General features: G+C 53.3%; 1 protein-coding gene and 1 non-coding gene across 2 annotated transcripts; both read left to right on the top strand.

Annotated features, from left to right (window-relative positions):
• The first annotated feature begins 4,482 nt into the window (after positions 1–4,482).
• On the top strand, positions 4,483–22,062 carry PTCH2 (patched 2). The gene is made up of 22 exons (XM_054571629.1): positions 4,483–4,805; positions 5,319–5,511; positions 13,760–13,949; positions 14,056–14,125; positions 14,308–14,399; positions 15,014–15,209; positions 15,794–15,915; positions 16,062–16,209; positions 16,294–16,425; positions 16,516–16,671; positions 16,757–16,849; positions 17,175–17,300; positions 17,394–17,512; positions 17,631–17,979; positions 18,091–18,403; positions 18,493–18,635; positions 18,722–18,902; positions 19,032–19,312; positions 19,422–19,559; positions 20,592–20,734; positions 20,819–20,918; positions 21,514–22,062. The coding sequence occupies exons 1-22, from the start codon at positions 4,734–4,736 to the stop codon at positions 21,778–21,780; spliced, it is 3,624 nt and encodes a 1,207-aa protein (XP_054427604.1). The 5' UTR covers positions 4,483–4,733; the 3' UTR covers positions 21,781–22,062.
• Positions 22,063–25,832: 3,770 nt separating this feature from the next.
• LOC129069515 (U5 spliceosomal RNA) lies at positions 25,833–25,947 on the top strand. The gene has a single exon (XR_008529011.1). It is a non-coding gene; the product is annotated as a U5 spliceosomal RNA (small nuclear RNA).
• Positions 25,948–26,177: the final 230 nt, after the last annotated feature.

Here is a 26,177-nt window from a genome sequence, read left to right as displayed (position 1 = left end):
ATAATAATAATGTAAAAAAAATAATAAAGGTCCTTCCTATTCTCAGGTCTTGTCTCCTCTCTCAGAGCTTTCTGACCCTTGAGGTCTGGGTGGCCCAAGAGGCCAGAAAACTGCTCCTTGACCACAGAAAGGGGATGGAGCAAGGCAGGTTTGGAGGGAGGGTTAGATGAGGGAGGAGAAGTGATTGATTCAACTGTCCCAGAGCCTTCCCACACTTCTTGATCTTCCCCACTGAGCCCTGGGAACCCCTTACAGTATGTAGAGGAAAAACCTTTCCTCTTCCTTCCTTTGCACAAGCCCATGAGCAGCCACTACACCAGGAAACAGATGAGACCTGGGGGAGACAGGCAGGGCAAGCGTTCCCCAGGGAAGGCCTTACTGAGTTTGAGTCCCAGCTGAGAGCAGCCCCCAGCTCAGGACACTGCTGCTATTGTCTCTAATAATTGCAGGACTGGCTGGCTGCCCAAGATGCTTTGATTTCTCTTCTCTTTGCTCTATTTGTCTGCCAGAAGGCAGGGACAGTTTTTGTTTTCTTTTGGCAGCAGCTACAGAGGGTTTGGGTATGTCTGAAATACAGCGCACAACTGAATATTCACGGGCCAGCTACCTCTCTGTGGGACAGAAGCCAGCAGGGCCAGACAGGAAAAGGACTGACGGGATCTGCTGTGCCTCTCAGTGATGCTCCATGAGGGAGGTGGAGGAGAGGAAGAAGGGGACCTTGGGTGACAGATCAGGGAGGACTCTGGGGAGGTGATGAGGAACAGAGTTCTGGGAGTTACTAGGTCAGACAAGAGCTGATGGCTACCACTCCAGGGATTTCTCCTCCACTCCCACCTCACCCCTACCTGCCGGCAAGAGCTTCCTAAGCCTCTGAGGGAACTGACTGCCAAGGTCACCCTCCAAGCTTTTTCCCAAGGCCAGAGGCTAAACTTCTCAGTCCTTCACCGCAATACCCTGCCTATGGCCCTCCCATCCACTGTAGAGCGAGGAGGGAATTGTCTTTAGCCGGAGCCCCAAGAGCAATCCAGGGCCTGTACAACCTAGTTTAGAAGCTATTTCTATTTCCAGAAAATTGAAGAGTATACTTTTCGATATCCATAGCCATCCGTACCCCTCAGGAGGTACATAAGCCAGGCTTTCTTATACTGCTTTCTAAATAGTTAAATGTGTTTGAAGAATGGGGGAGAGCGATGTGGGGAGGACCACCCAGACAGAAGGTTTAGAAAGTTCAGCTCTGATGGAGCTGACAGGGAGGAAACGAAGCTGGGCAGGAGAACACATTCTGCTGGAGGCCAGGGTGACCTGTCCTCGACCTGAGCCGTCTCCCACCACCCAGAAGGATTACGTCATGGGCTTTTGCCATGGACAAATGGGGAGATTCTGCTATGATTCGTAGCCTCTCTTCTTACCCCACCCCCATGGTGAAAGGCAGTCTCTGGTCTCTGGTTGCAGCCTCTGGCACTAGAGACTTGACATGAGCTATTGACCTAAAGCTGTCAGTGGGGAAGGGGCTTACTTTCCCAGGCTTGGCCCCTAAACTTAATGGGTGACAACAGGGCTGCCAGGGCCCCTTCACATCTCAGGGTCATTGATTGCCTGGCCCAGAGATCCCAAAGCGTGGCGAATGAGAAGCTCGGGGGAGTGCCAAGAAGAAAGGCCTGCCCTGGCTCCTGGCCCATGGAGCCTACCCCGAAGCCCAGCTGGTCACTTCACCCCGGGGAGGGGGGGGTGGGGGGGTGAGGGGTGTGTGTGTGTGTGTGTGTGTGTGTGTGTGTGTGTGTGTCCTCCCTTTTCCTGGCACTGTTCCTCAGCCACATACATTACCTCATTTAATCTTTATGTCCAGGTCAAAGCTTATGTGATTTGCCCAAGATCTCACGGCCAGTAAATTAAAGATCCATACCCTGAATCACATCTTCTGTTAGATTCAGTCATTGTCCCACCTCCCTGATCCAATTCCTCAACTTCTGGAAACCCCCTGTGTCCACAGCTCGCAGCGGTTTCCCCTGTGGTCTCTGTTCTCTCCCTTAAGTATGAACTTCTAAAAAAACAGGTAAGGTACTCTGCAACCCCAGAGAGTTTAACAAAGGGATAGGACACATAAGAAACCCCAACAGGGGCGTCCAACCTTTTGGCGTCTCTGGGTCACACTGGAAAAAGAGTTGTCTCGGGCCACACTTTAAATACGTTGCAACACGTAATCACACACACAAAAAAAATCTCAGAATGTTTTAAGTAAATTTGCGATTTTGTGTTGGGCCACATTCATAGCCATCCTGAGCAGCATGCAGCCTGCAGAGATGTTTGTTTCATTAATCAGTAATTAAACTTACTCCTTGGTGATAATGAATTTAATTAGATTGCTTTTCTCTTGTTATTCTTTGTACAACTTCTCTAGTTTGGACCCAAAACACATACCTAGGTCCAGCCAAAGTGACAGTGATCCAGGCTGTTGCCCAGTGAAGCAGGCTGCTTGCAGCGAGAAAAAAGGAGCTTCTACTCCCCTTCCTGTTCCCTGGGGTCTGTGACTTTAGTTCTCTCTGGCTGAGCTCAGCTGCACTCAGGAAATCACTTTGTTGGGGAGAAGAAAGGTCATTTTGGAGCTTGGAGCAGCCAGAGAGCACGAGGCCCTGAGTTGGAATGGTTAGAACTACAGACCCAAGTCCTCCCACTCCGGCCTTTGACCTACGAGGCAAAAAGTTTTCTCAGCAGGCGGGCCCTACCCGGGAAGCATCCATAGGCATGCTGGACCTCACCACAGTTGTTACAAATGATGGGCCTGCTGCGGAGGGAGAGTCGTCCCAAGGCCCAGGTAATTACAAATCTATTCTCCACGGGGTTTATGGCTTGCAGACTCCGATAAGAAGGGACAGGTCTCAAGAGCAACTTCCAGCAGATGCTCTCCACTTGCGGTCCTGATGACACCCGGCCATACCCGTCTTTGGCTATAGCCCCAAGAGCAGTCTAGGGGCCCAAACAGCCTAGTTTAGAGGCTATTTCTATTTCCAGACAATGGCTCAGGGCACACTATTTTTATCCACAGCAGGGCCCACTGCTCTACAACAGGGAGTAACGAAGTGCTGTGCACATACGCTGCTTTTAATGTGCCGTTACCACTTGGCCAAAGGCATCATGCACATATTAGTTGCTCCACAGGCACTTTTTGCTACATGAATGGACCAGTGGAAGTGACAAACCTGTTAGGCATTCACGGCCTCAGCATAAAAGGTTCCTTTTCCCCAGAACCGAAGCTCTGGAGCAGATGGTAATTGACACAAGTTTTCGAAAAGCGATTTGGCAATCTTTAGCCAGAGCCATAAGAATGTTCTACTTTTTGACCCAACACCCCCACTTCTGGGAATCTGTCCTAAGGATGGTCTCCAAATGATTGATACAAAGACTATGTAGTAACATGAAATATTTATGATGTAATGATAAACAAGTCTGGAAGAACTGACCAAGGAATTGGCCGGAGATAGGAGTTGTATTAGAGTAATGAAATTATTGGAGATTATTTTCCCCAAATTTTAGAAAGTTGATTTTTACCCTCTTCTGCCTCTCAAGGTTAAGCAGTCAGGAGCCTAGCAGAAACGGCGCATTCAGATGGGATAGTTGATGAAAATTTAACAAATGGACCATTCCCTGTTTCTAGTCCTTTCCACCTTGGTTATTCAACTCTCAATTACTCAAAAACAGTTATCGAGCATCTGGTTATTTTCTAGTGAGGGAGGCAGACTTTCAAGTACATAAATTATCATAAATGCAATAATACATACACAAACTGAGTGCTACAAGGAGCGCAAAAGAAGCAGCAAACTGTCAGAAGGGAGGTGTGAATCAAGGAAGGCTTCAAAGAGGGGTGATGGATGTGTGGTCAGTTATGAAGGTTGCCTGCTGAAACAAAAGGGCCACAACGTGTACGAACACAGATTCGCAAGGCGTAACATGGTGCTTGTAAGCAATTCCATGTGCCACAGCTGGGCTGGAAGAAACACTAGGTGGGTGTGGAGAAACCGGGGGAGATGCGGCTTCAGTTAGATCACGCTGAGCGCTCTGCTCCAAGTGGGCTTTGTGTTTTAGAGTTAGCAGATTTGCATGTTAGAGATGACTCTGGCCTCAGTGAAGAGAGTGGCCTGAATGGGGCGAGAATACAGGCAGAGAAGAGGGAAAAGAAGGGTTTGGGTCTTGGCTGGGTCGGCCAGCAGATACCCTTTCGCAGCTTTGGCCTCTCCTCACTTATACTTGGCCAGCGCCGTGCCTCTCCGTGATCTCCCACCCTCTTCCTCCCCGAGGGCCCCGCGGGCGGGCTGGGAAGCAAGACTAGGGGTGGCCCTGCCTGGGTGGTCTCCAGCACTGCCCCCCGCGGCGCTGTTGCCTAGCAGCGGATCCGGGTAATTTGCGGGCTCCTCAGCCAATGGGAGAGCGTCGCCCCTGCCCTCTCCCTTTTTCTGCGGCGGCAGACGCCTTCTCGGCACTGCCGTCGCGACCTCGAGCCGCCCCGGACCTCGCCGGCTGGTAGCTCTACGGGCACACGGTACTCGGTCCGGCCGCCGCCCGCCCCGGCCCGCCCCACCTTGTTCTCCTCTGGGTCACAGCCACCGCAATCCGTCCGCACCAGACGCTCACCCAGCCCCGCGCTTGAGTGACCCCGCGCTCCAGAGGGATCAGGCCAGCCTATGGGGGCTTCCAGATAACGCGGGTTGGGGGCGCCCAGGCCCCCCATCCCCGCCAGCATGGCAGGGCCGCCACCCCTCGGGGAACTGCCCCCAGACTACACACCCCCAGCTAGATCCGCAGCACCCCAGGTGAGTGAAGGAGAAGCCGGAAGAAGGAAGCTCGGGACTGGGTCTAGGAACAGTCACCCAGGCCTATGCAAGGTGCAATGTTTCTAAGTGCCTTGTGTTTACGCCTGCCTGGGAAAGGGGCAGGTAGCGGGGTGGGTGGGTGGGGGGGGTGGGTGGGGGTGTGTGTGTGTGTGTGTGTGTGTGTGTGTGTGTGTGTGTGTGTGTGTTCTGCATCTGGCCTGTGAGAGTGTCCGTGGGTTCGCTTCTGTCCGCCTGAGAACAGGTGTGTATACATGTATCCTACTCTCAGAAAACGAGTTTCTGCCTTCCTCAGGTGTGTATTGGGTGGGGGGACAGGGAATGGAGTTAAATCTTATTCCAAGTTTGGCCCTCTGTCTATGTAGATCGTCCAGCATCCAGCATCCAGAAACCAAGAAGCTAGGGCTTGGTAAAGGGTACACATAGGGAGAAAAGAGAAGAAGGATTTCATGCCTTGGTGCAGTAATGCCTATGACCCTTCTCTTTCCATCCCAGATCCTAGCTGGGAGCCTGAAGGCTCCGCTCTGGCTTCGCGCTTACTTCCAGGGCCTGCTCTTCTCTCTGGGCTGCAGGATCCAGAGACACTGTGGCAAAGTACTCTTCCTGGGACTGTTGGCCTTTGGGGCCCTCGCACTGGGTCTCCGCGTGGCCATCATTGAGACAGACCTAGAGCAGCTCTGGGTAGAAGGTGAGTTGTGGACACCGACCATAGCAGCTTGGGTACGGTGAGCGCAGGACAAGGACAGGGTGAGGAGCTGGCTCCTGAGTTCTAGTGGGCTTGTCTCTGGGTCTGGAGAGGGCAGCTGCCCGCTAGAGCCTTGGGCATCTGGGAGCTCTGCTCTTTCCCTCACCTGTAAATGGACATCTGCAGACAACAGAGTCCTGTGCGTAGGTGCAGAGAATCGTGATTTGTGAGTGCGTTTAGCATTTACTGCCCACCTTTTATGTGAATTTTTGAACTTCGTGGCAGGATTATGCAAAGGCAACTAAAAAAGACCCATCTTTCAGTAGCAAGGAAAGTAAAACATGCACTGGAATACAGTATACAATATAATACAAAGCAGCATATGATTATGCTGTATAAGAGAAGGCAGGGAGCGATCACATCTGACCAGGAGAACCAGAAAAGTTATAACTGGAGGGCTGGGGAAACTGAGTAAAATCACCTGGCAGGACTCTAAGACAGAGGTCCCCTGCACCCAGGCCCCCTGCTCACATTTAGTGAATCTGCACTTTGAAGCAACAGCAGGGTCCAGTGAAACCAAATCCTCACTTCCTAAAGGAAGTATTAGATAAAAATGGTTTCTTATGAATACTTTCAGCGTAACTCTCTCCTGGGGCCTGGTTTCATATGGCAGCCCTTTAACAGAGTCAAACTCCCCTCAGTTCTTGCCTAAAAATGTGCATTTGTGATTCCCCAAAACACCCCCAGCCCTGGCCCACACCCAAGGGCAGGGCTCAGGTTAGAGTCTCACACCCTTGAGTTATTTCAAATGCTGGCAAGCTCTAGGATCCAGAGCAGATGTTTCTTGGAGCCTGCCTGCCTGCCTTTGGGCTCCCACACCCCATCCCCACCCTACCCCCAGCCCTCTGCAGACTCTCACATACACAACTCCAGGCCAGCCCTGGCGTCCAGAGCAGATGTTTCTCTGTGCCTGCCTGCCTGCCCCCAGCCCCGGGACACACATGTGCGTACACGCACATACACATCCTCACCCACACCACTGCTGCCTGGGTGGTCCTGAATTACTCTTGGATTTCCTGCCACAATAGAAGCTGTCTCTCCCTCTTCCTTCTTCTCCATTCCTCAGGTCTTCCTCATCTCAACACTGCTTGAACCTCGATGTTTCTTCATCCTCTCTCCTTATTCCAGCTCAGGGCAGGCTAGATCCCACCAGATTTTTGCTGTTATTTGTGGGAGAGTGGTGTAAGAAGGTCCTAGCCAATTCCTAGGACTTTTTCCTTCATTTCAGAATACTGCTCTGTTCTGTATTGGCTAGGGCTGGGGGTGAGGTAAAAGCAATGATCTTGACCTGGTCTTTTCTTGGTACTTCCGTAGTCGAGGCTTCTCCCAGCAATGCCCTAGGCAAGGAGGAGCTAATCAAGGTGAGGATAGAAAGGTATGCTCTATTCTCTTCCATTTTGCTAATACAGAAAGCAAAGACAGAAGCAAGACCTTGGCTATCAGAGTTCTGAACCTAAGTTCAGGGTCTTCTCTCCAGCTTTGTCATGGTGAGAACTGGAATGTGACTGAAGCTAAAGGGCTCAGAGATGGATTATTAAAATAAAAATCACAGCGTATAGCCCAGCCAGCGCTTACAGAAACTGTGAAAGAGATGGTTTGAAATTGGAGCTGTCCCTGAAGATAAACACATAGCCACTCTATCTAGAAGGCAAGACATGGCCACACATCAGCAGTTGGTGGAACACCCAGATTTTCTTTCTAAAACCTTGGAAGTTGGCATCTGTTCTCCTTGCGTGCCCAGTTAGTTACTAAACCAGCGAATCCTTCCTTTTGAACTTCTCTCGTAACAGACCCTCCTTCCCACTTCTGTGGCCATTGCCCTAGTTGAGTCCTTTTTCAGTCTCTGGCAGTGAGCTTCTGATTCTGTCATTTAGAATACTTTCAGCCACATGAAAGAGAAAGAAAGGAAAGGAGGGAGGGAGGGAGGAAAGGAGAAGACAGATTTACTGTCCTCTGTAACAGGAAATCTGGCAGTGGACAGTAGAGGAGTTCCAGAATGGTCACTTCAGCAACCTAAGGATGTCAGCAAGAACCCGCGTCCTTGCTCTCTTTCTCCTCTGCCTTCTTCAGCATGTTGGGCTCTTGTCCTCAGGCTTCTCACCTCCTTGCTGTGGCTGCTTCAGCAGCAGAAAAACGAAGTCATCCCTCTCTTGCATCCCTTTTTAAAAGTGAGGAAAAATTTACCAAAGTCTTCTACTGACTTCACATATGGCCACTTTGGCAAGAATGTGTAGCACCCTTTGGCTAAATCGTCACTGAGCAAAGGCAATGGAATGACTGCAGTTGGCTTCCGAGACTAATCAGAGGGGCCCGGCTGCCCCGAATCACGAGGCCTTTCAGAGGATGGCCAATGAAATCAAGGTCCGTTGAAGAGGTGACTGATCTCCTCTTCACCTTCAAATCTGCCTCCACACTGCCCTCCTGTGGTGTATCTAAGTCTTGCCAAGGCAGTCCCCAGTAAGGGTCCTCCCACCGCTTTCTACTAGGTCCTGGGGACTCTCCGGAATCAAGTCCAAGCTTCTTCGCACACGTTCTACTCTTGGTTGCTTCTGAGGCATTGTCTCTGCTCTGGTGAAAGCGGTCCAGCAGTGCTTAGCCTTCGGCAGTTCCCTGCACACACTTGGTTCAGAATGTCTTTTCCTGACTTCTTCCCCTGGCCAACGGCTACTCATCATTCACAGCTTGCTCCAGAATATATTGTTAAGCAATGAAAAGGTCAGATCATCTCACGTCTCTGCTCAAGCCCTGCCATGGCTCCCATTTCACTCAGTGGTGGCCTGAGACCCTACAATAGCCTACAGGCCCTTACAGGTGAAACTTCGAGACCAAAGATTATGAACATTTCTTGATACATACTGCAATATTGCTGTTCCCCAAATATTGTACCAAATTATACTCCTATGGTAGGTTAGAGTGCACTCCTGTAAGCCAGCAGTGAGTGCCATCAGTTTTTTATTTTTGTTAATTAGATAGATAGTAATTTATTGCTCTTCCAATTTACATTTATAGAATTACCTATAAGGTGGGCTCTTTTTACATGCTGGCTCACAGTTATATTCTCACCTTTGTAGGCATTAAAGTTTTGGTTTCTTAATTTTTGTTTATTGATTTTAGAGATATAGAGGTGGGGGGGGGCGGAGAGAAACATCAATTTGTTGTTCCACCTATCCATGCATTCACTGGTTGACTATTTTAAGTGCCCAGGGGTCAAACCCGCAACCTTGGCATATTGGGACAGCACTTTAACCACACGAGTTACCTGGTCAGGTCTAGACATCAAAGGTTTTCTGTTTGTTTGTTTTTCAACTGATTACACTTTTACAGTTGTCCCAATTTTTCTCCCATTGCCCCCCTCCACCCAACACCCCTCATTCCCTCAGGCAATCCCCACACCAATGTTCATGTCCATGGGTCAGGTGAATATGTTCTTTGACCACTCCATTTCCTACACTGTACTTTACATCCCCATGGCTATTCTGTAACCACCTATTTGTACACCTTATCCCCCTCACCTATTCACCTATTCTCCTGTACCTCCCTCCCATCTGGAAAACATCAAAACACTCTCTGTTTCCATGATTCTTTCTATGTTCTTGTTTGCTTAGTTTGTTTTTTAGATTCAGTTGTTGATAGACATGAATTTATTGTGATTTTCTTGTCCATAGCTTTGATCTTCTTTTTCTTAAATAAGTCTCTTTAACATTTCATATAATAATGGTTTGGTGATGATGAACTCCTTTAGTGTTTCCTTATCTGGGAAACTCTTTATCTGCCCTTCCATTCTAAATTATAGGTTTGCTGGGTAGAGTAATATAGGTTGTAGGTCTTTGTTTTTCATCACTTTGAATAATTCTGGCCAATCCCTACTAGCCTGCAAAGTTTCTTTTGAGAAATCAGCTGATAGTCTTATGGGAACTTCTTTGTAGATAACTATCTGCTTTTCTCTTGCTGTTTTTAAGATTCTCCCTTTATCTTTAACCTTTGGTATTTTAATTATCATGTGTCTTAGTGTGGGCCTCTGCGTCCATCTTGTTTGGGACTCTCTGTGCTTCCTGGACTTGTATGTCTATTTCCTTCACCAAATTAGGGAAGTTTTCTTTTATTAGTTGTTCAAATAGGTTTCTTTCTTTTTTTTTTTTTTTTAAGATTTTATTTATTTATTTTTAGAGAAAGGGAGGGAGAAAAAGAGGGAGAGAAATATCAGTGTTTGGTTGCCCCTCGCATGCCCCCAAGTGGGGACCTAGCCTTCAAACTGGGCATGTGCCCTGACTAGGAATCAAACAGACAACCCTTTGGTTTGCAGACTGGCACTCAATCCATTGAGCCACACCATTCAGGGCTCAGAGAAATTTCTGATTTCTTGCTCTTTCTGTTTTCCTTCTGGCACCCCTATGATGCAAATGTTGGTGTACTTGAAGTTGCCCCAGAGGCTTCTTACACTATGCTTGGGGTTTTTTGGGGTTTTTTTTTAATTCTTTTTTCTTCTTGCTGTTCTGATTGGATGTCTTTTGCTTCCTTATGTTCCAAATCATTGATTTGATTCTTGGCTTCATCCACTCCACTATGTTGATTCCCTATAAATTGTTCTTTATTTCAATTAGTATCTCCTTCATTTCTGACTGGATCATTTTTATGCTGTTGAAATATGCGCTGAGTTCCTTAAGCATCCTTATAACCAGTGTTTTGAATTCTGCATCTGATAGATTGTTTATCTCCATTTTGTTTAGTTCTTTTTTGGAGTTTTGATCTGTTCTTTCATTTGTGCCATGTTTCTTTGTCTCCTTATTTTGGCAGCCTCCCTGTGTTTGTTTCTATGTATTAGGTAGAGCTGCTTTGACTCCCTGTCTTGGTAGCATGGCCTAATGTAGGTGTCCTGTAGGGCCGAGTGGCACAGGCCTCCCCTATCACCCAAGCTGGGTACTTGAGGTGCGCCCTGTGTGTGGGCTGAGTACTCTGTCCTCTTGTAGTTGAGTCCTGATTGCTATTAGCAGGTCAACAGGAGGCATTTACCCAGTTCGGACAGCTGACAGGACTGGCTGTGACCCATGGCCACCAACCATCTCCCTTTGTGGCTTTTGGAGGTGGTTTGGTTGTGGTGCTCCAACATGATCTGTATCTTCCACTGGATGCACAAGCTCTGGGGTTTCCCAGGTGGTGCAAGCCAAGGTCAGCCACCACCTGTGTTCTGTTTGAGGCCGCTTGGTGTAAGCTATAAAGCAATCTGCAGATGGCTGCTGCTAGTGTTGGGACCTCCTAGCAAGAGGTACAGTGGCTGGGTTCAGCTGTTGCTTGTTGCACGGATATAGGAAGGTCTGGAGCCTGTACCAAGCCAAGCCACTCATATGGATAAGCTGCTGTTAACAGCTTGGGTGGGCCCGTAAATTGGATGGGGCGGAGCCGTAGGTAATCAATCACCAGGGCTAGGTAAACTGCACGAGTCAGGTTGATGGAGCTGCAGATATGGTGCCCCTGCACTGTGGCTCTGTGTGGGGGAGGACTCAGAAAAGGAACAATGACCATTGCCTGCAGTTCCGTCCATGGGGAAGCTGTCCCGCAGCTCTCACCCTGATGCCAGACACTTCAGTTCCTCTCTGTAGGCCACTGATGTCCTTCAAGCTGCTGCCCTGGTGCTGGAGCCCAGAGGAAGTAAGTCCATATACGGGCCCTTCAAGAGAAGACACCTGAGAATCCTGCAGTTTCTTCCGCTGACCCAAACCCGACTGGTTTTTACAGGCAGAAGTTGTGAGGACTTATCTTCCTGGCACTGGAACCCTGGTCTGTGTGGTCTGGTGTTGCACTGGGATCCCTCACTCCCCAGATAGCCTTCCTGATTTTTATTCACCACACGTGGGTGTGGGACCAGCCTGTTCCTTGTCTCCACATCTCCAGGTCTCCACCCCTCCTACCCATCTGGATGAATGTGGTTTCTTTAATTCCTTAGTAGTCAGATTTCCATACAGCTCAATTTCCAGGTGGTTCTGAGTGATAGTTGTCCTGTAGTTCAGTTGTAATTTTCCTGTATTGTACAAAGACAAGAGCCATGTTTACCTACACCTCTGTCTTCTATAGTTTTTAACAAATGTCGATCTTGATGTCTCCTCCCATTTTCCTACTTCCTCCCCACTCACAGCCATTTTTTCCCTCCAGTTCTTTCTCATTTTTCTGTTACATCATTTCTCTCCCAGCAACTATTGAATAATAACTCCACATCTGTGCCTACTAGGTACCGGACAATTTCCTAGGTACTTTCCTAGGTACTTTAGAATTGATTCTAGTTCTACCAAGGTAGGCACTATCCCCATTTGACAGATGAGGAAATTAAGGGTCAAGGAAACTAAGGAATTTGCCCCAAGCACTGACTAAGTGTTAGAGCCAGGGCGCGAAGCCCGGTCCGTACAGAGCCTTCACGCTCTCCCCTGCACCAGCTGTCTCTCCTGGCCCATATAATCTGTCCTTGTGTCTATCGTCGTCATTGTCAGCTGCGTTTCATCTTTCTTTCTCATTTTTCCTCAGGATTCTTTGTTCTCTTTGATGTATTTGAAGTTGTCAGTGTTTCTTTCTCCGCTTCCTTATTCGCTCTCTCCAGACGCCTTCCACCCCCTCAGCACCCTCACTCACTGTGGGGAGCCTGACCTGTCCCCCCGTCCCGTGGCAGCTCCGGCCTCAGCGCCGTGAAACAAGCACTGCAGCCCTGGCCTGGGAGAGCAGAGGGAGTGAGAAGGAAGAAAAAGAGTAGATGGCAGTGGGCAGGGCCGCTGTGTGACTCTGGATTCGTGAGGAGCAGGCCAGGAATGTGATTGGGCGGGGAGGGGGCGGGGTGAGCATATAGGTAAATCTGTTTTGGGGGGTTACCAAGGGTTTGGGGCTCTCATGAGTGAGATTACATGGGTTTGCAAAAGGGATTTGGGAGCATGATGATGCCAGGTGGGGCTGGCATCTCAGGGAAGCAGCACACGTGGGCCTCCGGCGGCGGGGGGCGGGGGGGGGGGGGACCAGCGGGAAGGGGTCCCAAACAGGTAGAGGCAGAAGTGGGTCTAAGGCCAGACCGAGTCTATAAAGCCTGTGGGGTGGTTTGACACTGTCCCTCACCCTCCAGACCGGTGCGTCATATCCCCTTGCAGCGTCCTCACTTCCCCCAAGCCCTAGTGACATGGGGGGAGCTAAGATCAAGGAGACTGAGGCAGGCCTGTCCCTGGGACTCCCTGTGGTCTGGCCAGTAAGACCGGTGGGAGGCATCTGGAACCCTTTCTTCCCCGTGACCTACTTTGCTCTCGCCTCTGCCCAGGTGCATGAGCTGGTCCCAGGTACCTCTAGCGTGAGCGAAAGCAGCATGTTGACAGCATCACACTGAGAGACGATCTGCTCCTGCGCCTGGCCTGTGCCACCTCCAGGCCTATGATTACCAGGCCCTCCCATCCCTACCCTCCTGGCAGAACAGTTTACAAAAGGGTGTATGGATATAATTCACCGCCTGGGGCAACCTGAGCTAGGAACCAGCCCCAGCCCTGGGCCTGTTCTTTTAGGAGACCCTTCCAATGGCAGCCTCCCCGCTGGCCCCCTTTTGTCCCTCTTGTCTGCCCCACCAGAGCAGAGAGGAACTGAGAGAGAGCTCCCTTACCAGGATGCACCCGTAACCCCAGCCCTGGCCCGCCTCATACTGCTCTCATATTATATATATATTTTTTATATCGTCGCCCAAGCATATGCTTGTTTCTTTTAGAGAGAGGGGAAAGGAGAGAGAAGAGAGAGGGGGAAAGATCTATGTGAGAGAGAAACTGACCAGTTGCCTCCCGTACTCGCCCCAATGAGGGACTGAGCCCACAACCCAAACATAGGCCCCAACCTGGAAATGAACTCGCGGCCCTTCGGTCATTGGGACAACGCCCAACCAACTGAGCCACACGGGCCAGGGATGATCTCTCGTTCTTTAAGCTATATGCCCCAAACCTTGCCAGCCTGGTTCATGCTTAAATCTTAGACCACACGAGAGTTCCACAGAGCCATGCAACTGAGGCTCTGGCTTTCCTGGCAGAACTTCAGATTCTGAGTGGAGGGACAGGAGCCTGGGGACTCGGTGTGGCCATCACCGACCTCTCCTGGGAGGCATCCACGGGATAGGATCCCACATCCCCCAGAGCTCTGATCCACCAAGGCTCCTTCCCCTGAGCCTTTTCTCTCTCTGCCCTGGCAGTGGGCAGCCGGGTGAGCCAGGAGCTGCGGTATACCAAAGAGAAGCTGGGAGAGGAGGCTGCGTACACCTCCCAGATGTTGATACAGACCCCACGTCAGGAGGGAGAGAACGTCCTAACACCCGAGGCACTTCGACTCCACCTCCAGGCAGCCCTCACCGCCAGTAAAGTGCAAGTATCACTCTATGGAAAGTGAGTCTGGCTGATCCCCTGAGCAGCTGGGGGTGAGGCACCTGGGGGTGATGGCAGGGCTAGAATCCCCTTGTCTGCTGATCTCCTGTGCCCCTGGCTACTGCAGGTCCTGGGACTTGAACAAAATCTGCTACAAGTCAGGAGTTCCCCTGATTGAAAATGGAATGATTGAGCGGGTGAGTATCCGGAGCTGTTCTGTGAGACAGCGTGGAGGTGGAACCTTCTCTGCAGTAGGGGAGGCTCAGAGACTCCAGGAGGCTAAAGGTCGGGGGGAGGGGGTTGTAGAGGGCATCCGACAAAGGTCATGGGGAAAGGAGCCCAGAGGCAGGACTGATGTGGCCCGCGGTGTCCCTGGCAGATGATTGAGAAGCTGTTCCCGTGCGTGATCCTCACCCCCCTCGACTGCTTCTGGGAGGGAGCCAAGCTCCAAGGGGGCTCTGCCTACTTGCCGTGAGTGCCACTATGGCTGCTCCCAGGGCCCTGCCCTCTCCTGTTCGGGGGCTTCCCCAGCGGAAAAGAGGGTGGGATTAAAGATGACGATCGAAACGTTCCCAAGGGCCTAATGACTTCCCAGGCCAGGGTCAGAGCACAGGCTGCCCCGGGCCCTCTCCACGCCCCGCTCTCATCACAGCACAGGAAAGGCAGACCTGTCTGACTCAGGCAGAACAAAACAAAGATCAGTAAGCCCTGGGCAAAGAAGAAAGGAGATCCCCAGAAAGAAACTTTGCCAGGGGGACTTAAGCTAGGTGTCAGCTGAACTGTTGCCCAGGCTGGAGAGAAGACCTATCAGAGGCAGACGCCCATATGGTCGTGCACTGGAACTAAGGGTAGGAGGCTTGGGGAGAGACTTGGTGGGGCTTTTCTGAGCCTTTCCCACCTGTCCTGGTGACTCACTCAGCCCACTGCCGCAGCCTGGGGGGCCGGCGCAGCCTGCCTCTCCGGGAAGCTTAGCCCTGCACACCCTCCATATGGAGGAGGGTAGGGCACAGCGCAGGTCCCCTCGTAGCAGTTCGGAGGGGTGGGAATTGATCCCTGATTCTCACCAGCCATGGTCTCTCCCTCAGCGGCCGTCCTGACATCCAGTGGACCAACCTGGATCCTGAGCAGCTCCTGGAGGAGCTGGGCCCCTTTGCCTCCCTCGAGGGCTTCCGGGAACTGCTTGACAAGGCACAGGTGGGCCAGGCCTACGTGGGGCGGCCCTGTCTGAACCCTGAGGACCTTCACTGCCCGTCTAGCGCTCCTAACCATCACAGCAGGCAGGTGGGTTCCAGCCAGGTCTGCCACAGAAAGGCTATTTTCTGTCCCTTTCCCCTCCTCATATGTTCCCCTGTTACGGGAGAGAGCAGACTGCTCTGTGCTCTGCCCTCCGTCTCCCGGATGTTGTTACCCTGTCGTCACGGTGCCGGGCACCTGGAGTGTTCTGTTCTCACTCAGTTCCCCCAAGAAACCCTCTGGTGGCAATGTGAATCCCTTCGTCCTTTTCTAAGCACAGAAAGGCTGGGCTTTATCAAAATAGACTTGTACAGGGAAACTGAGGACAAATTAGCTAAGCACAAGTATCACACCTAGTTTCCTGTGTATCTTTGTGGCCCTGTGAATGTGACCTTTTTCCAAAAACCGAGCAAAATGATGCCAGCTCTTCCCAGCAGCCTGCCCGCAGGCCCTGCTCCCCCTTGTGGCCTGCTCTCTGCTGCTCACGTAAAGCATGGGCGAGCAGCTCAGAAGACAGTTACCTGCACTGTAGGCCCTCTGAGCTCCGTGGTCCCTGGAGGTCCCAGCCCAGGGACACCAGCTATCCACTGCCAGGGCCTAGAGTAATAAGCCCCTCTGCCGCCCCCCTGCAGGCTCCCAACGTGGCTCAGGAATTGAGCGGGGGCTGCCACGGTTTCTCCCACAAGTTCATGCACTGGCAGGAGGAATTGCTGCTGGGAGGCATGGCCAGAGACCCCCAAGGACAGCTGCTGAGGTAGGGCCTCCCCGGGGACTGGGCAAGGGGACCCCAGACTGGGAATCACGCTCCGATTCCAGGCAGCTCTGTCAAAAGCCGCCTGCACACCCCGCGTGGGGTGTTCAGACCAGCTCGGAACCTGGCTCTCCTGCCCCCCGCCCCAGGGCAGAGGCCCTGCAGAGCACCTTCCTGCTGATGAGTCCCCGCCAGCTGTATGAGCACTTCCGGGGTGACTACCAGACACATGACATCGGCTGGAGCGAGGAGCAGGCTGGCACAGTGCTGCAGGCCTGGCAGCGGCGCTTTGTGCAGGTCGGTGAGGGGACGGGCAGAGCGGCGCCCCGAGGCCTCTTCCCCCACCCCCGCCTGCCCCTCAGACCCACCCTGCCTCTGCAGCTGGCGCAGGAGGCCCTGCCTGAGAACGGGTCCCAGCAGATCCACGCCTTCTCCTCCACCACCCTGGATGACATCCTGCACGCTTTCTCTGAAGTCAGTGCTGCCCGCGTGGTGGGAGGCTATCTGCTTATGGTGGGTCCCACTCCTGGCACCTTGCCCCCAACGCCACCTGGTGCCTGCCCTGGGAACCCCTGTCCAAGGCAGCGTCCTCTCTCCCCACAGCTGGCCTACGCCTGTGTGACAATGCTGCGGTGGGACTGTGCCCAGTCCCAGGGTGCCGTGGGCCTCGCCGGGGTACTGCTGGTAGCCCTGGCTGTGGCCTCGGGCCTCGGGCTCTGCGCCCTGCTCGGCATCGCCTTCAATGCCGCCACTACCCAGGTACACCAGGACTGTAGGGCAGACGCGGGTGCTCACGGCTCAGGCTACGCGGTTCCTCCAGCTGCCCGCCCCTGTGCCCCTCCAGGTGCTGCCCTTCTTGGCACTGGGCATCGGCGTGGATGACATATTCCTGCTGGCTCATGCCTTTACAGAGGCTCCACCAGGGACCCCTCTCCAGGTGCGGCCTCACCCTCCAGCCTGGGCTCTTCTGAGTTCGGCATAGGGGTTAAGAGCCTCCTCGTTTGGGTGCCCTTGGGCTGGTAATTAACCTCTCTGTGCCCTCAGCTCCTTCATCTACAAACGGGTGTAAAAATCGTGCTTGTGTCGTAGGGGTTGATGTGAGGATCGGTGAGATAATGCGAGTCGAGTGCTTAGACACGTACTTAGTGCTCAGTATATATTAGCCGCTCTGTGGTCGTTGTCCTTCCTCTACCGCCCCGAGTTCCCAAGCCTCCCCTTCACTCTACCTTGAGGGCTCACGGCCCCCTCCCCTGTCCTGGCAGGAGCGTATGGGCGAGTGTCTGCAACGCACAGGCCCCAGTGTCGCACTCACGTCCATCAACAACATGGTCGCCTTCTTCATGGCCGCCCTGGTTCCCATCCCCGCTCTGCGGGCCTTCTCCTTGCAGGTGAGGCTTCACAAAGGGGTCCGGGCGCAGGGTGGGCGTGGGCCTGGACACGTGCTTCATCCAGCCTTTGCGCCCTCCCTGTCCACCCCCCAGGCAGCCATCGTGGTCGGCTGCAACTTCGCAGCTGTGATGCTTGTCTTCCCAGCGGTCCTCAGCCTGGACCTGCGCCGGCGCCACTGCCAGCGCCTTGATGTGCTCTGCTGCTTCTCCAGGTACTGTCCCTGCACCCCCACTCCCACCCCGCCAGGGTTTCTTTCCTTGGCCCCGTCTTGTCCCCTCAGTGGCATTTCCAGGCACAGACCTGTCACCCTGTCTCTCTGCCTCTTTCAGCCCCTGCTCTGCTCGGGTGATTCAGATTCTGCCCCAGGAGCTGGCGGACAGGACAGTACCAGTGGGCATTGCCCATCTGACTGCCACCGTCCAAGCCTTTGCCCACTGCGAAGCCGGCAGCCAGCACGTGGTCGCCAGCCTGCCTCCCCATGCCCACCTGGTGCCCCCGCCTTCTGACCCGCTGAGCTCGGAGCTCTTTAGCCCAGGAGGGTCCACACGGGACCTCCTAGGCCAGGTGGAAGGGACAAGGCAGAAGGCAGCCTGCAAGTCTCCGGCCTGTGCCCGCTGGAATCTTGCCTATTTCGCCCGCTATCAGTTTGCGCCCTTGCTGCTCCAGTCACACGCCAAGGTAAGACCCCAAGCCTGGAGGAGTTGGCGTGGGCCAGGGTGGGGGGCCTAGCCCAGCATCTGCTGGCTGGCGGCATCCCTGGGCCTCCACCCGAGTTGTCATTCCCCACAGGCTGTGGTGCTGGGACTCTTTGGGGCTCTTCTGGGCCTGAGCCTCTACGGAGCGACCTTGGTACAGGACGGGCTGGCCCTGACAGATGTGGTGCCTCGGGGCACCAAGGAGCATGCCTTCCTGAGCGCCCAGCTCAGGTACTTCTCCCTGTACGAGGTGGCCCTGGTGACACAGGGTGGCTTTGACTACGCCCACTCCCAACGCGCCCTCTTTGATCTGCACCAGCGCTTCAGTTCCCTCAAGGCCGTGCTGCCCCCACCTGCCACTCAGGCGCCCCGCACCTGGCTGCACTATTACCGCAACTGGCTGCAGGGTACGAGGCGAGGAGACTGGAGGGAGGGCTGCTGCAGGCCGAAGCCCTGGGGCCGCAGGCTAACTGCACCCGACCCTGTTCTCCCCCAGGAATCCAGGCTTCATTTGACCAGGACTGGGCTTCTGGGCGCATTACCCGCCACTCGTACCGCAATGGCTCTGAGGATGGAGCCCTGGCCTACAAGCTGCTCATCCAGACCGGTGATGCTCGGGAGCCTCTGGATTTCAGCCAGGTTGGCAGAGGGCTGGAAGAGTCAGGGAGGACGGAGGGGTCCCGGACCTCATAGGCCCAGGCCTTCAGCCCTCCCTGCCTCTGCAGTTGACCACGAGGAAGCTGGTGGACAAGGAGGGGCTGATTCCACCCGAGCTCTTCTACGTGGGGCTGACCGTGTGGGTGAGCAGTGACCCCCTGGGCCTGGCAGCCTCGCAGGCCAACTTCTATCCCCCACCTCCCGAGTGGCTGCACGACAAGTATGACACCACCGGGGAGAACCTTCGCAGTGAGTCCGGGGGCAGCCAGCAAGAGCCTTGGCCTGGGCCCACACAAGCCCTACCCTACGGCCCTGCCTACAGCGCCCTGTGCTCAATGGCCGCCCTTCCCTCTCCTTGCCACCCCGTCCCCTCCACAGTCCCGGCGGCCCAGCCCCTGGAGTTTGCCCAGTTCCCCTTCCTACTGCATGGCCTCCAGAAGACTTCGGATTTCGTGGAGGCCATCGAGGGGGCCCGGGCAGCGTGCGCTGAGGCAGGCCAGGCCGGGGTGCGCGCCTACCCCAGCGGCTCCCCCTTCCTCTTCTGGGAGCAGTATCTGGGCCTGCGGCGCTGCTTCCTGCTGGCGGTCTGCATCCTGCTGGTCTGCACTTTCCTCGTCTGTGCCCTGCTGCTGCTCAATCCCTGGACAGCTGGCCTCATAGTGAGTCCTGTAGGGCTGGGACTGGAGAGACCCACGGCTCCCCCACCCTCTCCTGCCCATCCCACCAGCGCCCCTCCCAGGACCCCTGGGTGAGCTCTGTCCTTCCCAGGTGCTGGTCCTCGCAATGATGACTGTGGAGCTCTTCGGCATCATGGGTTTCCTGGGCATCAAGCTGAGTGCCATTCCCGTGGTGATCCTTGTGGCCTCTGTGGGCATTGGTGTCGAGTTCACAGTCCACGTGGCTCTGGTGAGCACAGGCACTGCGGGGGGGCGGGCGGGCCAGCTGGTTCAGAATACAACAGATATTCATCAGGCACCTACTATGCTGGGGGCTATTTAAGAATTGGAGCTATAATAGCAATATAAATGGGCTTCGAGGAGCTTATATTCTAGAGTGTGGTGATAAATAACTAAATAAATAAATAAGCAGCCGATTCAGTAGAGAGAAGGGGACAAAGCCCTGACCAGAATGGGGTAAGGACAGAATGGAGGAGAGAATATGGGAACCAGTGATTCCTTCGGATGGTTTTACTGTGAAGGGGATCAGAGAAGCAGGTTGGCAGCAGGTGGCCATATGGGTAAAGGAGGGCTTCTGCCAAGACAGGTAGAACTGAGGCAGCCCAGGCCAGAGGAGGGGAGGGAGGCAGAGGGAGCCGTGGACTTGCTGGAGGTGCCGGCACAGGCCTGGCCGGACCCCACGAACAGCTCCCTTCCTTTTCCGCCCAGAGCAGCCCTACTATTATTCTGGTCATAAGAACAGTATACACTCCTGGTTGGGGGGTGTTAGCATGTAGAAAAGTACAAAGAATAAAAACCCTCTCAAACGCCACCCTGAGAAGTAACTCATCACTTTAATGTCCATCCTCCAAGACCAGGGTACAGCAAACTGTTTCCATAAAGGGCCAGGCAGTGAATTCTTCAGGCTCGGCAGGTCATTTAGTGTCTATTGCAACTCTGCTGGTGCAGCAGTAAAACAGCCACCAGCCATACAGAAGTGAATGAGTGTGGCTGCATTTAAACAAAAATTTATTTACAAAAATAGGTGACAGGCTGTAGTTTGCCAACCTTTTCTAGGTCTGTGTCTCACCAGATTTACCTATACAGTGTTACCTAAACAGACCCGTGCGTGCTGCCCGGACAGTTTCCAGGAACTTGGCTCACCTGGCCTTCTTTGGGCCAAGGCGTGGATGACCCCGGGGACAGATGCACAGAAGTTGGGGACACAAGAGCTGGCCATGGTTGGCCAAGGGGCAGCTCTGGGACCACTTTCTTTCCCCAGGGCTTCCTGACCACCCAGGGCAGCCGGAACCTGCGGGCTGCCCGGGCCCTGGAGCACACGTTTGCCCCGGTGACCGACGGGGCCGTCTCCACGTTGCTGGGCCTGCTTATGCTTGCTGGTTCCAACTTTGACTTCATCGTAAGGTAGGGGAGGGCTCCGGGCAGGGTGGCAGGGCCTGCCTATGCTGACCTCAGAGTCCTCCAAGCTGACCTCGCACCCCCGCCTAGGTACTTCTTCATGGTGCTGACAGTGCTCACACTCCTGGGCCTCCTCCACGGGCTCGTGCTGCTGCCTGTGCTGCTGTCCCTCCTGGGCCCCCCGCCAGAGGTGACCATACGCTCCCCAGCCCAGCGGATGAGGTGGGACAGGCAGGGGAAAGGACAGAGCCAGGACAAAATGCCCTCAGTGGCCAAGAGACAGGGCTCAACTCACAAAGACCCTCCCCACGAGGTGCCACCAACTGAAAGGACATTTTGCCCAGACACCGTGTCCTGCCCCTCATCGCTCCTGGCTGCTGCTGCCTTTTTTTATTATTATTATTTACTAATTTTAGAGAGAGGGAGATAGAAACATCAATTTGTTCCATTTATTTATGCATTCATTGATTGATTCTTATATGTGCCCTGACCAGGGATCGATCCTGCCACCTCAGTGTATCAAGACCACACTCTAACCACCTCAGCTACCTGGCCAGGGTTCTCCGGGCTGCCTTACAGAACCCACTTTAGGCTTTAGCCTTTAGGGTCCAGAACAAGGTGCACAGTTTGTCCTGGGCCTTGACACCCTGTCCCTTGTCAGCTGTCATATGCTGCTGGAGGCCAACAAGGCTTCCCAACAACCATGGCGATGCACCAGGGAGGCGATGAAGGGGACTGTGGCTCCAGCAGCCCCTGGGCTCACTGGGGATGGTGTCTCTCCCCAGGTGGTACAGATGTACAAGGAGAGCCCGCAGGTCCTGAACCCCTCGGCTCCACGAGCAGGAGGGCTCCGGTGGGGGCTGCCCCCGACCCTGCCCCAGAGCTTTGCCAGAGTGACTACCTCCATGACCATCGCCCTGCACCCGCCCCCGCTGCCTGGTGCCTACACCCACCCAGCCTCTGAAGAGCCTACTTGGTCCCCTGCTGCCACACCAGCTGCCAGCAACTCCAGCAACCTCACTTCTAGGGCACCATGTCCAGCCTCTGAGTGAAAGAGCGGCTGAAGCATGGAGACCCTGCTTGGGCCACACAAGGCCACTGGGAAGCAAGGGGCGGGTTCCTGAGTGCAGGACAGACTCCTGGCGAGCTCTGCTGCTGCCACCTGTCTGCCAGCACCCTGTCCCTGACTCGGCTATCACTGACCTCCCTGATCCCCGTACGGAACCGACACCCTCTGGGCCATGAGCAGCCGTCCAGCCCGGGTCCTGTGTGCCCGTCTCTGGGTGGGGGTAAAAGCCAGCACTTCAGGCTGCGGTGCAGCCCTGCTCCCGCCACCCCACCCCGCACTGCTGCCCCTGGCAGACCAAGCCCGAGGGACCCTCTGGCACCCTTGTCAGGCCCGGCCCCCCACTGCTCCGTGACTCCTGGGCAGGCCCTGTATCCCTGCCCGCCTCCGACCACATAACTTATTTATATGGAGATGTTTATTTTTGTAGTTCATACAGATGTTAGCTATGCTGAAAGTTTTATTTTTAAAGAGTAAAATATATTCTATATGAACTCACCTCAAATGACTTTGGTGCTTTTCTTTCCAACAGAGTTCGAAGTTTGTGAGTAGAAATGTCAAGACGTAAGGTCCTAGGCCCACTCTATTCCTAAGTCGGAAAGTTCCCAGGTTCTAAGTTTTTGACACCTAACTGTAGTTCTAGTTAATTCACCTGGAAATGAAGACTGTATTCAGCAAACGTGTTGTCATATACTTGATAATGGTCTGGGTTAAATGCTCACCATACAAAATGATATAAATGTTTTTGGTGTCAAAACCAACTATGTGGCATTCAGAGCGCTCATAACCCAACCCTGCACACGTCACCCACTCATCGCCCACCGTCCTGTTTCGGCAGCAGGTGGGGCACGGGTGGGGGGCACAGCTGTACACGGATGGGAAGTGAAATGGGAGATCAGGAAAGTGGCCAATTGAAAAGATGGGGACAGCAGGGTCTGGGGAGAGATTTTAGGAGTTTTGTGCCCAGACCAACCTCCAAGGCAGAGGCCTCTGCCAGTGAGCTGTCAGCCTGGTGTCACAGAGTCACCTTTGGCCAGTCATCCAGGGGATTAGCATGGGGGGCAGGACGTGGGCGCGGGACTGTTCAGAAAGTGTGTTAGCAATGAGTGAGGCACAGTATTTAAGCTGTTTGTTCTCTGAAGGCAGAACAGCCCCACTGCACAGGGGTCTTGAAGACCCTGGCCACATCCTTGGGCTAGAGCACCGCCTGACCCCAAGGAGCGTGGGGGTGGAGGGCGGGGGTATTGCCTTTCCCCAGCTATTCCAGGGCTCGGTCTCAATAGATACAAATAAATACACACCCAGGCCCCAGCCGCCCACTCGCCACCCTGAGAGCTCTGCCTTCTCACCCCTCACCCACCACACTGAAGGCCAGATGATTATGTTCTGACCGAAAGTGAAAAAAATCACTCCATAAGCCTAATGCAACTGAATCAACACTAAAATACCTAAAAAGACTTTAAGAGAACTGAGTAGTTGGCTTGGAATCTAGAGTAGGGGGTGCATCCCACCTGCCCAAGGGACAGAGGCTGGCTGGATTTGGGTCCGGTGGTATTAGGGCCACTAGTGGCCCTAACACCACTGGACTGAGGTCAGCATAGGCAGGCCCTGCCGCCCTGCCCGGAGCCCTCCCCTACCTTACGATGAAGTCAAAGTTGGAACCAGCAAGCATAAGCAGGCCCAGCAACGTGGAGACGGCCCCGTCGGTCACCGGGGCAAACGTGTGCTCCAGGGCCCGGGCAGCCCGCAGGTTCCGGCTGCCCTGGGTGGTCAGGAAGCCCTGGGGAAAGAAAGTGGTCCCAGAGCTGCCCCTTGGCCAACCATGGTGAGCCCAGCAGGCTGGCACAATGCCAGAGCTCTCCGCCCACTGTGCTGCTTCCCAGCTGCGCGACCTGGGGAAGTTAGCCAACCTCCCCGAGCCTCAGCGTCTTCCTCTGTGAAATGGGAAGATTAGAGACTATATCGTATCTTTTTCTTTTAGGATTTTAAATGAAATCCTTTTTTCTCTTTTGAAATTTTACTTGTTTATTTTCAGAGAAAGGAGGAGGGAGGGAGAAAGAGAGGGAGAGAAACATCAATGTGTGGGAGATACATTGGTCGGTTACCTCTCGCACACCTCCAGCTGGGGACCTGACCTGCAACCCAGGCATGTACCCTGACTGGGAATTGAACCAGCAACCATTCACTTCACAGGCTGGTGCTCAATCCACTGAGCCACACCATCAGGAGATGAAATCCTTTATGTAAGAAATGACCTGGCATCTCGTAAGTGCTCTCTATTTTTTAAAAAGGGTATATTTTTTAGATTTTATTTATTTACTTTTAGAGAGCGTGGAAGAGAGGGAGAGAAACATCAATAGGCTGCCTCTCACCTACTTGGCCCACAACCCAGACATGTGCCCTGACTGGGAATTGAACCAGCAGCCTTTCAGTTCACAGGCTGGTGCTCAATCCACTGAACCACACCAGCCAGGGCATAAAAAAGGTATTTTTTTAAAGATTTTAAAAAATTTAATCCTCGTCCGGTGATACATTTATTGATTACAGAAAGAGAGAGAGAAGGGGAGAGAGAGAGAGAGAGAACACCAATCGGTTGCCTCCCAAACATGCAGCGACTGGGGGTGGAACCTGCATCCTAGGTATGGGCCCTGACCAGCCGCCAAGCCCGCAACCTTTTGGCGTGCGGGAAGATGCTCCAACCAACCAAGCCACGCTGGCCAGGGCGGGGCTCTCTATTTTTATATTTTGTGTAGATGTTAACTTTGTCGAAAGTGTTTTGCTCTGATTGCATGCTTAGGGAAAACCCTGAAACATGGAATGAAGGGTGTGTCCTAGTATGGCAGCAGCTGAAGTGATTCCAGCCAATTGGAGCTTGACCACCCCAGGAATGGTCGGTTCCGGGGCACTGACCACAACCAGTCCCTGAAACAAGTCTCACTGCTTGCAAGGCAGTGTACCCTGTGTGGCACCTCGCAGTACTCAGCTCTCTCATTTCAACGCCTTCTCACCCCTCCCATCACTGACAAGATAAAATCCAAGCCATTTTCAGGCCCAGCTCCACTTAGCCTCTGCTGTCACCCCACCTCTCCTTGGGATGGAGCCCTGCCAGACACGCCCTCATTCAGGCACATCACGTTGTACACAGGCTGAATTACTTTCGGTGTTCATGTCCCATAATTTCTCTTCTGCTATTCCCTCCCCTAGAACACTGTTCCACCTCTCCTGAGCTATATCCTTCAGGGTAAATTGGATGCTGCCCTGGCTGGTCTGGCTTAGTGGATTGAAAGGCGCCCTGTGAGCCAAAAGGCTGCCAGTTTGATTCCCAGTCCCTGCACATGCCAGGGTTGAGGGCTAGGTCCCAGGCTGGGGTGTTGGGGATGTGCGAACGGCAACTGATTGATCTACCTCTCACACACTGATGTTTTTCTCCCTTTCTCCCTCCCTTCCCCTCTCTTTCCTTCCCCTTCCCTCTAGAAGTAAATAAATAAACCTTAGGAAAAAAAAAAAAGATAAATTGGATGCCAATCCCCTTGTGGGGAGGGGATGATGTGTCTCCCCTGATTGTGCTGGACAGTCTCTACTTCTGTTCTGAGAACTGGGGAGTCCGTGAAGGTATTAACGAATGACGGGACTAAACCTCAACGAGTGGGACTTAATCCCAGCCCCCTAAGGAACTCGGCCCCTAGCACTGACGTTAAAACACCTCCTCTCAGGGCAAACCGGGTGCGGGTTGCTGGTGGACCCTCAGAGGAGAGAGGAAAACCTATCGCCCCAGCGTCCCCATGGCGCCGCCCCGCGGAGGCAGCTGGTGTCACAAATCAGCCTGCGATTTGCATACCCGTGGTGCACTACGAAAACAGTCCACGTCGCTTTAGTTCCAGCCCACGGGAATCTGTCCACTGTTGCAGGGCACACTGCTTGTTGGAAATGTGCGGTCCATACAAACAGGAGGCCGGGAGCGCGAACCGCGCAGGCATTAACCGTAAATGTGCAGACGGTTGGCTTGCTCTGGCAGGTTCCGAGCTGAAACGGGGAAGCATACTCTGGTTTCTCTTCATAACGAACAAATCTTTCGCCTTTTACTAAAGATTTCCGTGGAGAGAAACAATTGCGAGTTTCCAAACAATTTTTGAGGCCTCATGTTTTATGAGGCTAATTTTTATAAGTTCAAAAACAGAAACTGCCTTGGGTCAACTCTTTTTTTCTACAATAGTTATTGCATTATTTTAAATATCCTACAGGTGAAGAAACAAAAACTGAAGTTCTTTTAACCAATTACATGTACACCATTTTAGTAAATTGTGAGTAGCTTATTGTGAAAATCTCTCAGCTGGTGACCTTCCAAATTCTGCAGGTATCAGCAGGTCCCATTCAAAGAATTAC

Source organism: Pteronotus mesoamericanus, unplaced genomic scaffold (assembly GCF_021234165.1).
Source record: "Pteronotus mesoamericanus isolate MK-2021 breed Mesoamerican mustached bat unplaced genomic scaffold, CSHL_Meso_final contig_221, whole genome shotgun sequence".
In the NCBI taxonomy this organism is placed as follows: domain Eukaryota; kingdom Metazoa; phylum Chordata; class Mammalia; order Chiroptera; family Mormoopidae; genus Pteronotus; species Pteronotus mesoamericanus.
The sequence above is the reverse complement of the archived record's forward strand: the minus strand, read 5'-3'. Positions and strand labels throughout refer to the sequence as shown.

What these genes read in the sequence shown, in the direction of transcription:
- PTCH2 (XM_054571629.1), top strand. Translation starts at nt 4,734, where the DNA reads ATGGCAGGGCCGCCACCCCTCGGGGAACTGCCCCCAGACTACACACCC. An exon ending in CCCCAAGGACAGCTGCTGAG is followed by an intron (nt 15,916 to 16,061) that starts GTAGGGCCTCCC and finishes CCCCCGCCCCAG; the next exon opens with GGCAGAGGCCCTGCAGAGCA. An exon ending in CCTGGACAGCTGGCCTCATA is followed by an intron (nt 19,313 to 19,421) that starts GTGAGTCCTGTA and finishes TGTCCTTCCCAG; the next exon opens with GTGCTGGTCCTCGCAATGAT.